This window comes from Sus scrofa, chromosome 12 (assembly GCF_000003025.6).
Source record: "Sus scrofa isolate TJ Tabasco breed Duroc chromosome 12, Sscrofa11.1, whole genome shotgun sequence".
NCBI classification, from domain to species: domain Eukaryota; kingdom Metazoa; phylum Chordata; class Mammalia; order Artiodactyla; family Suidae; genus Sus; species Sus scrofa.
Genome location: NC_010454.4, coordinates 60,282,231 through 60,294,851, shown reverse-complemented (window position 1 = coordinate 60,294,851; position 12,621 = coordinate 60,282,231). Strand labels below are relative to the sequence as shown.

At 60.9% G+C, this 12,621-nt stretch overlaps 1 protein-coding gene across 1 annotated transcript in view; it reads left to right on the top strand.

Annotated features, from left to right (window-relative positions):
* The window catches only part of SLC5A10 (solute carrier family 5 (sodium/glucose cotransporter), member 10), a 50,259-nt gene that overhangs the window by 37,290 nt on the left and 348 nt on the right, over positions 1–12,621 (top strand). Inside the window, 5 exon segments of the mRNA NM_001012297.1 lie at positions 6,187–6,294; positions 8,455–8,605; positions 11,783–11,951; positions 12,082–12,297; positions 12,494–12,551. Coding sequence (NP_001012297.1) covers positions 6,187–6,294; positions 8,455–8,605; positions 11,783–11,951; positions 12,082–12,297; positions 12,494–12,551 — 702 coding nt within the window.

Below are 12,621 nucleotides of genomic sequence, written 5' to 3'. Positions count from 1 at the left end.
TGTCCCTCTGCAGCCGCACCTCCGTCCTTAACCACGGCAACCACCCCCCTGTTCTCTGGTGACTGGTCCAGGTGGGGGTGTATGGGCAGCTTTCTCTGACGGACTGGTACTCCGTGGTGTGCTAGTCTCTAGCATCTTTAGCGTCCACGTGTAAGTATTTATCTCTCTCTGTCTGACTTACTTCACTCGGGGTAACACCCTCAAGTTCCATCCGCGTTGTTGCAAATGGCAGGATGTCTTTCCTTCTCTTGGCTGCGTAATGCATTCTTATACGTGTAAATGTCGCATCTTCATTGATCCGTTCATCCTACGTGTCGAAGGCCTTAGATTGCTTCCGTATCTTGGCTGCCGTGAGCACAGGAGCGCAGATGTCCCTGCGAGGTGGCGATTTCATTTCCCTGAACTGTATAACCTAGATGGGGTTGCTTGATCCTGTGTAGTTTTTTTATAGCTTGTCTAAGGAACCTCCGTGCTGTTTCTCTAGTGGCTGCACCAGTTTGCAACCCAACCATCCGAGCACCAGGGCTCCCTTTTCTGCACATCGTGGCTGCCTCTTCTTATCGCTTCCCTCTCTGCTGATGGCCGTTCTGATGGGCACGCAGCGATAACTTACTGCAGTTTCCCCGATGGTTGGCGATGCTGAACAGGTGCTTTCCATGTACTCGTTGGCCGTTTGTGTGCCTCCTTTGGAAAAATGTTTGTTCAGTTCCTCTGCTTATCTTTTTTTTTTTTTTTTTGTCTTTTGTCTTTTTAGGACCGCACCTGCAGCATGTGGAAGTTCCCAGGCTAGGGGTCGAATCAGAGCTGCAGCTGCTGGCCTCCACCACAGCCACAGCATCATCGCAGGATCCGAGCCTCATCTTCAACCTACACCATAGCTCAAGGCCACGCCAGATCCTTAACACACTGAGCGAGGCCAGGGATCGAACCCGCCTCCTCATGGATGCTAGTCGGGTTCCTTAACCACTGGGCCACGATGGGAACTCCTCTCTGCCTATCTTTAAATCACATTTCCGTGTTCTGTTTGTAGGTTTTTGTCTTCGTTATTGAGTTGAATGAGATCTTTACATATTTTGGATATCAACTCCCTGTCAGATATACAGTTTGTAAATATCTTCTCTCATTCTGTAGTTGCCTTTTCATTTTGTTGATTGTTTTATGTGCAGAAGCCTTTTAGTTTGATGTAGTCCCACTTGTTTGGGGGTTTTTTTGAGGGAGGATTGGTTTTCGCCTTTTATTTTATTTTATTTTATTTTTTGCTTTTGCTTTTTGTGTCAAATCCAAACAAATCATTGCCAAGGCCAATGTCAAGGAGTTCCCACCTAAGTTTTCTTCTAGGGTTGCTGGTCTTTAAGCCTTTTTTTTTTTTTTCTTTTCCTTTAAGCCATTTCGAGTTGATTTGTGTGTGTGGTGTGAGAAATGGGTCCGGTTTGTTCTTTTGCACGTGGCCGCCGAGTTTTACTACCACCATTTATTTCAGACACCGTCCTTTCGGAGTTCCCATCGTGGCACAGTGGTTAACGAATCCGACTAGGAACCATGAGGTTGCGGGTTCGGTCCCTGCCCTTGCTCAGTGGGTTAACGATCCGGCGTTGCCGTGAGCTGTGGTGTAGGTTGCAGACGCGGCTCGGATCCTGCGTTGCTGTGGCTCTGGCGTAGGCTGGTGGCTACAGCTCCGATTCGACCCCTAGCCTAGGAACCCTCAAGAAAAGGCCAAAAGGGAGTTCCCGTCGTGGCGCAGTGGTTCACGAATCCAACTAGGGACCATGAGGTTGCAGATTCGATCCCTGGCCTTGCTCAGTGGGTTAAGGATCCGGTGTTGCCGTGAGCTGTGGTGTGGGTCGCAGATGCAGCTCAGATCCGGCATTGCTGTGGCTGTGGTGTAGGCTGGCAGCTACAGCTGTGATTAGACCCCTAGCCTGGGAACCTCCATATACCGCAGGAGCAGCCCAGAAAAGGCTAAAAGACAAAAAAAAAAAAAAAGAAAAGAAAAAAAGAAAAGGCAAAAAGACAAAGACAACAACAATAACAAAAAAAAAAAAAACGAGAGAGAGAGAGACCGTCCTTTCCCCATCGTGTGTTCTTCTCTCCTTTGTCGTAAGTCACTTGCTCATCTGTGCACAGGCTCGCTGCTGGGCTCTCTTTGCTTTTCCTTTGATCTGTGTGTCTGTTTTTGTGCCCGTATCACCCTATTCTGATCACTGTAGCTCTGTGATTTGGCTTAAAGTCAGGAAATGTGATGCTTGCAGCTTTGTTTTTCTTTCTTAACATTCCTTTGGTGACTCAGGATTTTTTTTTATGGTTCCAGGCAGGTGGTTTAGGGTGGTTTTTTTCTATTTCTGTGGAAAATATCATTGGACTTTTGTTAGAGATTACAGGGACTCTGTAGATCACTTTGGGGCAGATGGACATTTTACCAATATTAATTCTTCCACTCCAGGAGCATGGGTTATCTTTCCGCTTTTCATGTGTCTTCTTGAATTTCTTTCGCTGGTGTCTTACAGTTTTCAGCGTACAGACCTTTCACTTCCTTGGTTAAATTTATTCCTAGGTGTTTTATTCTTTTTTATGCTATTGCAAATGGCCTTGTTTTCTTAATTTCTCTCTCATTGCTAGTGTAGAGAAACGCAACTGAGCTTGTGTATGCAACTTGTTTCCTGAAACTTTACTGAATTTGTTTCTGCAGCTTTTCTTTTCATCCTCTTCACAGGTGTTTTATACAGAGCAAACGCTTCAGTTCTGATGCGCTCTGATTTGTCAGTCTTTAAGTTTATGGATTATGCTTTTTTTGGTCGGGGGGGGCCCGCACCTGCAGCATATGGAAATTCCCAGTCAGTCAACAAACACAGGAGAGGGGGTCGAATTGTAGCTGTAGCTCCCGGCCTACACCACATGCACAGCAACGCAGGATCTGAGCCGCATCTGTGACCTACACCACAGCTCACGGCGATGCCAGATCTTTAAGCCACTGAGCGAGGCCAAGGATCAAACCTGCGTCCCCATGGATGCTCGTCAGATTTTTTAACCACTGAGCCACGACGGGAACTCCTGGATTATGCTTTTGATGTCAAGTCTAAAACCATTCGCCTTGCCCTAGGTCCCAAAGATATCCTCCCAGTTTTGCTCCTAAAAGTTGGATAGTTTTACTTTTAAATCTGTGATCTCTTTTGAGTTCATTTTGGGGTGAAGTGTGAGTTTGGGTTGAAGTTGAGTTGTTGGCCTAAGGATGCCCCCTGAAAGGACAGAGCCTCCTACAGAGAATTATTAACCAGGATGACACAGTAAGGGGTTGAGAGAACTGGACTCAAACCCGGATCTCTGTGCTCTTCCCCTGCTCCCTCCTGTGGCATCAGCATCTGGACTGGCTCCCAGGAATGTGCCAGGCCAGCCTGGGGAGTGGGGAGCACCTCGAGGACCCCTCAGGGTGGTGTGTCCAGTGACCATCTTGGAAGAGGGTCATTCAGTCAGTCAACAAACACAGCAGAGTTTGCTACACATTAGCCTGTGCTGAGCACTGCAGGGGTCCAGGCTCCTCCATGGGCCCCATGGTCATAGGCTATGGAGAGGCAGGAAGGACACAATTCACAGAGTTATTGGTGCCTTGGAGGGTGTGGCCCCAAAGCCTGGAGCTCCCCGACACCCACAGTGAGTTGGAGGGATGGGAAGGATATTCCAGCAGGAAGGAGTCGTGGTCACAGGGGCCCAGAGCTGGGGGCGAGGGTGACCAATGGGCAGAAGACTGTAGAGGCAGTTAGAGCCCCATGACTCTTCCTGCAGAGGCTCTGAACGGGGGAGCCTGGCAGACTGGTGGTTCTAGAAATTCCTTCAGATGCTCGCGGAGAAGGTGGGCTAGAGAGGCAAGGTGGTGCAGTTCCCCAGTCCCCAAGCCCAACGGCGGGACTTGGCGTTGGCCGCGGGGAGGGAGGACGTGGGGGACAGGGAGAGAGCCGACCTCCGGCTTCTGGTGTGGACCCTGGCTGGGTGGGTTTGCTGGTGTCAAGGTGGAGCACAGTGGGGGGCTCCGAGCCTGCAGATTCAGGTACTCTGCCAGGCCAGAAGCCCTTTGCTCAGTCCCTGGCCCTCCCTGGCTTGGGGCTGCTCATGCCTAAGTTGGCACATACAGGGGACTTTATTTAGGTGGTGACATTTCTGCCCCGTCACAAAGGAGAGGTTGTCTGTTCTTGCTGTTCAGCACACACTTAGGCAGGCAAGCCAGCGGTGCCCAGAGGCAGTGCCCTATCCTGGGAGGCTGGAACGGGCTGAAATAGGCTGAATAAACTCAGCCAGGATCTCCTGACTCGGGCTTTTTGGGCCATTATGTGGCTGTGACTCCTCACCTGTCCCTCCCCAGAGGGCTGGGTCGTCTAAGCACCAGAGCCAGCCAGTCCAACCCCAGAAGCTGTCAGGAGGGGCCAGTCACTTGCCCTCTGAATGCTGGACCCCAGTGGCCCCAGAGTCCCAGGGGACCTCAGGCTCTATCCTGAGTCTGACTCTGTGTCCCAGGCAAGTTATACCCTTTCTGGTCCTGAGTTCTCATCTGCACAACCGGTGGGCTAGAGGTGGAAGGGTAGGGCAGCTGGATCAAACAGTGCCTGAACTCCTCCATAACCCTTTCTGGGATCCTTTCTCCCAGTTCCTCCTCTCCTTCTGTGCCTTTCTCCTTTCTCCCAACCATTCACTCGTTTCCTCACTCATTCACTCACAGAGGTTCACAGAACCTCTCCTCTAGGCCCAGCCCTGAGCTGGGCGATACCTGGGAGAGCCAGTATCCCAGAGATCCGAAGCCAGTGCCCGCCCTTGGAAGCTCCCACATGCAAACACATGACTGTGATTCAACCCTAGGCCCTTGGGAGGAAGCTGGTCTGCCGTGGGAGGCGGGGGGTGGGCAGGGGCGGGTGGCGGTTGCGGAAGCCTTGGAGGACTAGCCCCTGGCCAGGGCCACGACGCTGGAGGTAAACAGCATAGGGACAGAGCACCAGGAGGAGGAGACACTTCTGCAAGGGCATGGAGGTGGCAGCGTGCTGGGCGTGTGTGAGAACACACAGGCGGGTCAGGGTGGCTGGCACGGGCAGCTGGGTGGCAGAACCTGGGACCAGTTGTCAAGGGCCTCTAATGTCCCAGGAAGGCTTTTTTTCCAGGACGCTGCAGGCTCTGGGGTTGGGGAGGGAGGGGTTCCTGAGAAGCAAGTGGTTTGAGCAAAGCTGCCACCTTGGGAGGATGGGGGCAGGGAGGAGCTGGTGCCCAGGTTCCTGGGAGGAGTGCGCCGGCGATGGGGGCAGATGCCACTGGCTGGGGCGCCAGGGATGCACTGAGCGGGAGGGACCTGGGGCTCAGGAGAGGCTGCCCTAGCAGAGGGATGTGGGCCAAGGCCCGGGCTGGCAGGGAGGGGCGTTGCTGCTCCAGCCCCGCCAGGCCGGAGGAGGGCATCTGAGACCCTCCACGGTGGGTTGGGCATCTCAGGAGGGACACTGACCTAGGAGGGCCCGGTCCACGCAGAGAACGTGAGTCACAGGTGCCTGCCGCATGGACAGGGCCCCACACGGGCCCCTGTGGCCAAGCGGCTGCATTCCTGCCCCCTGTTCTCCTCTCTGAGTGCTGGGCGGGCCACTCCTGTTTCTGAACTTTTCCCATCACGGCCATCTCTCGTGTGCTTGCTCTGCGCATTCCTCCGCGGGCCCTGCAGAACATCCAGAGGGTCAGGGGGTCAAAGGTGTCCAAAGAGCATTTCCCGGAGGAAGAAGAGCACAGGGGGTGGACTCTGTACCCTCGCCCAGAGCTGGGCGCCGGGGGCCTCCTGCCACGACCCGGGCAGCGCTCCAGTGGCTGGCGGGGAGGCCGGGCTTTGGGATCCAGTCCGGGGCTGGGCTGAGGCTCAGGACAGCCACCCCTTCCTCCTCCACTCAGCGGGCGAGGCTGGGTGATGCTCCAGCCCCTGGGCAGCGTCCGCAGCCAAACCACGACCCGTCTTTAGTCCTTAGCGCCCCGGTGGGCCAGGGGAGGCCAGGGACCAGAACTTGTGATGGGGGTGGGGGGAGGGAGCTTCTGGGGAGGGGGCGTTATTCCAGATGGAGGGATGACTTCTGAGCCGCCCACGGGGAGGGCAGTGCTGGCAGGTGCGGCCAGCTCCTTCCCTTGGCCCAGAAATGGTGGGACAAGCATGGAACGTCGGGTATTCTTTTCGCGTAGATGATGTGGGCTGCGTGGTGCCATCCGAGTGCCTGCGGGCCTGTGGGGCCGAGATTGGCTGCTCCAACATCGCCTACCCCAAGCTGGTCATGGAGCTGATGCCCACAGGTGAGGCTTTGGCGGGTCTGGGGAGGGACCCTGGGGACCACGGAGCCACTCTGGGTCCGGAGTGATGCCGGGCGACGTCCAGCTGGGAAGTTCTGCTCAGAGGGGAAGAGAGGAGGGTGACGTTGGCAGAAGGTGCACACGGCACCCACCGCGCACCGAGAACCCTGGGCGCTCTTAGCATCCTGTCCGCTTGGAGGTGGGGAGGCTGAGAGCCAGGGCGACCTGGCCGGGCTCATGTGGCAGGTGAGCTGCAAAGCTGGGGTCTGAGTGTGGGTGGTCGGCGTCCAGGGCTCGTCCTCCTAACCTGGGCTGCCCCGCCCTCGAGAAAGGCCGCCGCTCTCCTTTTCGAGGCCTCCTGGGCACCAGGCCGTCTCCAGACTGCTCCTCGTCTAAGGCTATGAGGCAGCGTTTTCAGCTGTGCTTTACACGTGGGCACACTGGGGCACAGACAGTAGAAAGTGACTTGTCCAAGGCTTATAGCTTGTGGCTAAGACACAAACGCCAGCCTATCTGGCCCCAAGCCCACTGGTGACTTTGCCAGGCTCCTGGGGGCTCCAGCCCACCACGAGCCTGCAGCTTCCCATCCCTGAGACCCTGCGGGCCACCTGCGAGAATGTGGGGCTGGTTTTGGCCCTCTCCACGTTCCCTGCCAGTCTGATGTGGGGTGGTGAGTTCCCTGTCACAGGAGGTATGCAAGCCAGGGGTTCGGTCCCACCTAAACCGAAAGAGGAGACGACTTTCCGAGGCCCTCTGCAGCCCGGTGTCACCTCCGGATTCCCAGCGTCCCCCATGGGCGCTCCCCGACCCTGCCCTGCTCCCTCCTCCCTCCCAGCGCAGACCTGGGCTCTGCCACTCTCACTGGCTGAGATATTTGGGGCAGGTCCCTTCCCTGCCTGCAGCTTCAGTGTCCTCGTTTATAAATCGGGGATAATGACGCTTAGCCACCCTCAGCAGCGTTGTTGCTGGGATTAAACCCAGCAGTGCAGGAAAACGGCCCCACACAAGGCTTGGCCACACCGCGGGCTTCCCACCTGCCGGCCTCGCCTGCCCCTTCTGTTCTGGGGGCTTCCTGAGCCCCCAGCGCTGACCCCATGACCCCTCTCCAGGCCTTGAGCTCCCTGCCTGAGAAGTGGGAGGAGCATCCGCCTCCCTGAGCCGGAGAAGGAGGGTGGAGAAGGGTGTGGAGGAAACGGATTTAACTCACCTTCCTCTGTCAGCCTAAGGGAACAGAGAGGGCCAGGCGATGCTTGGAAGTCACACAGCAGGTCAGAGGCGGAACCAGGGCTGGGCAAGCAATGGCACCTATAAGGCTGAGGCCTCGGGGAGGTGGCTTTTCCTAGGCTCGGAGGTGGGGGCATGTGGAGAAGTTGGGGGAGGCTGGAGGCAGCCGGGCATCTGCGGAGGTGGCGGAGGTGCTTTGACACCTGAAGAAAAAGCACCCGAAGCCTTGGAGACAGACTCAGACGGAAGCCCAGAAAGGGGAGGCTACCAGCCTGAAGCCACACAGCACGAGGCCTCTGCACCCTTAGCACCTCTCAAGCCCACAACCCCTAGAAGGCTTCGCACGGCAGGGCCTCGCCCACAGCGAGTGGGCCCCTCACTCGTTTTTTCCAGACAATGACCAGATGGATTTTTCTCTCCTGACTGGGCGACCACGCCTCCTCTTCCACGGAGCCGACCAGACAGGGGACCCCCGAGCCTGCCAGGGTGGCCGCACGCAGGCAGTAGCAGGAAACCCCAGGCCGTGGGCCCTGCCCAGGGTGGGGCCTCCAGACTGAGGGTCCCGGCCAGGCCTTGCTCTGGCCCCGCCCCCCCAAGTCCTGTTTCTGGACTGCTGTGCGTCCTGGGCAGCTCTCTGCCCCTCTCTGAGCCTCCGCCTCAAGTGAAGTCTGGGTGGGAGAGTGTTTGGTCAGCTGGAAGCTCCTGGTGGCCCGCAGCCTGCAGGGGCAGGCCGCAGAGGCAGGAGTCCCACAGTTGTCCCCAGCCTCCGTGTTGGGGTCTCCGCCCCTCCCCCGACACCTCCTCCCTCCAGGTCTGTGCACAGGGATTTGCAAGCGGCCAAGGCCGACGGAGGGGCTCAGCCAGAGGGCCCTGGGCAGGAGGGCTGGCGGGGGCCGGGAGCCCAGGCAGGGTCACAGCGGCCCCGCGTTGTCGCCCCAGGTCTGCGGGGGCTGATGGTCGCCGTGATGATGGCCGCGCTCATGTCCTCGCTGACGTCCATCTTTAACAGCAGCAGCACCCTCTTCACCATGGACGTCTGGAGGCGGCTGCGGCCCCGCGCCGGCGAGCGGGAGCTGCTGCTGGTGGGACGGTACGGGCAGGGGAGGGGCAGGGACGAGGGCCTCCCCGGCCACAGAACCAGCCTAAGAGGCCCCACCAGACTGGGCTTTGAGGGATGCATAGGAGTTTGCCGATTGGAGAAAGGACGATGCTGGGAGAGAGAGGAAAGAAGCGGCTGGAACACCCTGTCCACTGCACCTTCTCCATGGCTCTCCTGCCCCCCACTTCACAGCCACAGCCCCCATCTCGAGAGCACCTCTTGTCCCTGAGGGAGTCTCGGCAGGGTGGCGGGGTGGCGGGTGGGGTCCCCTTCCCTAACCATCAGGAGATCTTCTTTCCCACATCTGAGCCCCACCCCCACCCTGATGGCTCCCAGCTGCCCCAGGGAGGGCCGGGGCCTGGGCTCTGGCGCGGCCACAACCAGGCCATAGTTGTCCCTCTGGCCCGGTGCCCCTGGCCCCGCAGAGCGTCTGCACATTTCCTCCCAGCCCTGCTTGTCCCCTCCTCAGTCACCTCCGTGACTCACCCGATCTTTCCAGACTCTGCTCTCTCTGCTCAAGTGGCCCTCCTCCAAGCAGCCCTCCCTGATAGCCCTGACTAAGGAACGAGCCCCCTCCCCCGGACGCCTCCCACAGGAGCTGCAGCCTGACTGCTCCCACAGCGCCTGTGGGTCCAACCAGCGCCCCGATGTCCCTCCCCATGGGGGCAGGGGCGGCCGGTCTGGCCTGCCCTCCAGCCCCGTGCTCGGCCGAGTGCCTTGGGGTGTGACCTGGGCGATGGGCGAAGAGGAGTCGTGCCCCCTCAGGGGTGCCAGTCGCCCCGCATTGCCCCCGCTCTGCCAGCCTCTGCTGCTGGGCTTGGCCAACCACACCCCCTCCTCAGGGCGGGGGCTCCCGGGGCTCCAGGCAGTCGTCCCAGTGACGCAGAAGAGCAGCCTGTGTCAGGACACGCCGGCGGCAGGTGTGAGCTCGCAGCAGGCTCGCCGCCTCCTCGGGAACAGGGAGCCTCTCCCGCGGCTCACAGCGGCCCCCGTGTCAGCACCCGGACCGCCCGTCCCAGCCAGGGGGTGCCCACCGCATCTGACCCACTCTCTCTGAGCCCCTCCACCCCTCGCTTCCCAGGAGCTGGGGCCCCGACATCTCCCTGCCCCAGGGTGTGCCTTGGCCCCCCGCCTGGACCTGCAGCCCTCCGTGCCCCCTGCTGGTCCGCGTGCCCAGCCTCCTGCTCTACCTGAAGCCTGAGTCCAGAGCTGGTCTCCTTCCCACCCCGTCCACCCAGGGGAGCCTGCCCTGGGCCCTGCCAGCCTGCCAGGGGCACATGCTGTGTGATGCCGGGCAGGCTGCTCACCCTCTCTGGGCCGCAGTTATCTCGGCTGCCAGGTTGGTGGGGTGGAGGGGGCTCAGTGCTGGGTGCTGGGCCATCTTGAAGAAGCAGGACGCCCCCAACACCTCCGGCCTCCTCCTGCCTACAGCAGCACCATTCAAGCTGCGTTTCCAGCCCCGTAGGCTCCAATCTCTGGAGCCTCAATCCAAGGAGGGACAGAGTTGGGGGTCGAGGGCACCAGAAGCCTACGGAAGATGCTGGGAACCCCACTGGTCTCCTCGGGCTGGGGGACATGGCACTCTCATGCCTGGAGCCCCTATCTTTGCCAGCCCCCAGCCTCCCTCCCTGGTACCCCCGCCCGCCCCTCTGTCTACCTCCCCTTATTCAGTCCACTGGTGCCAGACCTCCCTGGTGTCCTGCATCCAACTGGACAATTTAAGGGGTCCAGAAAGAGCTCAGAGCCCCCCGACCCTTGAGGACCCACCCCCCGCAACGGCGGCTGCAGCCCAGGGACAATAGAAGGGGCCAGGCGCCCTGATGGCCGAGTGGAGGGATGGGGGGTCAGGAGGACTTCCTGGAGGAGGAGGGCCTCGAGCTGGGCCTTGGAGATGAAAGGGTTTTGCTGGGGGAAGAGTTGAGAAGGACATTCCAAGTGGAGGGATCGGCCTTGGGTTTAAGGTCCCTCTGGTAGCCCGGTGGTGGCCGAGTCACAGGAGCAACCGAGAGGCCAGGAGCAAGGCCAGGGCCCCGCCCCCACCCTTCCAGAGATGCTGAGTCTGGGGTTGGACGCGGGGCCTGTGCGAGGAGGGGGGCGGGCGGAGCTGCCTTTGAAGAGGGCCGCGCCTGGCCGCCCGCCAGGCCAGGCGGAGGGTTAATTAGCCTGAGTCGAGGGGGCGCCTCCTTCCTCCACCCTCTCCCTCGGGCCTGGAAGGAGAGGCGGCAGGCGGCCGGGCAGGCGAGCGGAGGACCCATCCCAGCTGCACACGTGGCCTCTGTTACTCCTGCTGCCCACTCTGGGGTTCCAGGGGGTCTCACCCATCACCCACCGCAGGGACGGGAGCGCCCAGCAGACCCAAGACACAGGCGGGAGGCAGTCAGCCAGAGAGGGGCAGATGGACACCTTAGCCGGGTCCCACATGCTTACAGGCTGCAGGGCCCCCTCCTCCTGGCAGCCCTCCTAGACTGAGGCTTCCTTGGGCTCCCTCAGCACAGTTCTAGCGGGGTGACAGGCTCATCTGTTTTCTTGGCTCCACTCTGGGTGCTGGGCAGGGGCCAGGCCCCCGCATCCCAGCGCCCTTGCTGCGGAGGGGCCCACGCCCAGCAGGAGGCAGGCAGGAGCTGGAAGGAGGACCCCATGCGGGGGGGGGGGAGTGGGGGGAGGGGCTCCACCCGAACCCAGAGCCCCAGGGACCAAGGTCTCCCTGCAGGGGCTGCGAGTCCACAGCCAAGAGCTACAGGGGGTGGGAGAGGTACCCGCCAGAGGCCTCAGCTCCTTCGAAGGCCCGCCTGCCCCAGAGGAACCACCTGGCAGCCAGTCTGGCCTGAGTGTAGGGCTGGGGTCGTGTTCCTCGAGCACCGCTGTGTGCCAGGGCGCCACTAAATGGATGGGCCGGCCCGTGCCTCCAGCCAGGCGTGGGGGACAGGCAGGGGGCGCCTAGAAGCCGGAGACCCTGGGACCCCCGGGATGAGAGGGGCCAGGCAGGCCGAGGCGGGGGCGGCCCCCTTAGGCGGCCAGGAGCCTTGGGAGGGTCTGGAGCGGGCAGGACTGGCCAGCCCCTGGAGCAGCGGGAGGAGGGCTGGAGCTGGGGCGGCAGGGGACAGGTGGAGCGCCAGCCTTAGTGACCAGGAGGGGTCTCGAGGGGGGCCTGCCCGCTGCCGCCCGCAGGCTGGTCATCGTCGTGCTCATTGGCGTGAGCGTGGCCTGGATCCCCGTCCTGCAAGGCTCCAACAGCGGGCAGCTCTTCATCTACATGCAGTCGGTGACCAGCTCGCTGGCCCCCCCGGTGACCGCGGTCTTTGTCCTGGGCATCTTCTGGCGGCGGGCCAACGAGCAGGTGGGTGGGGGTGGGGAGTGCTGGGGCAGGTCCAGCCCGGGGGCGGGGGCGGGGGGCGCGCTGGGGTCACTTCCCCGCCACCTGGGCCGTCCGCTCTTGGCCCCCCGCTGCCCTGCCTCCTCCTCCCCAGGGGGCCTTCTGGGGCCTGATGGTGGGGCTGGCGGTGGGCGCCTGGAGGCTGGTCCTGGAGTTCCTGCACCCCGCCCCGCCCTGCGGCCACCCCGACGTGCGGCCGGCCCTGCTCCGCACGGTCCACTACCTGCACTTCGCCGTGGCGCTCTTCGTCCTCAGCGGGGCCGTGGTGGCGGCCGTGAGCCTGCTGACGCCGCCCCCCGCGGGCGTCCAGGTGAGCCTGCCCCGACCCCTGACCACTGAGGGGTGGCTCTGGGCCCCTTCTGACCCCTGACCCGCTCTGCCTCTGGCTCCTGACCCGTAACCCCATCCGGCCCCTTTCGAACTCGGCTGCCCTCTTCCCCTCCTGACTCTGTCCTGTCGGGGCCCATCCCCGTCCCGCAACCCCTGACCCCCCCCATTCCCTGCAGATCGAGAACCTCACGTGGTGGACCCTGGCTCGGGACCGGCCCTCGGGGGCCAAAACAGGTGTGTGTGCCCTGGGTGCCCCCCTCACTCCCACCCCACGGCGGGGCTGGAGGCCAGGGCGCCCGGTATG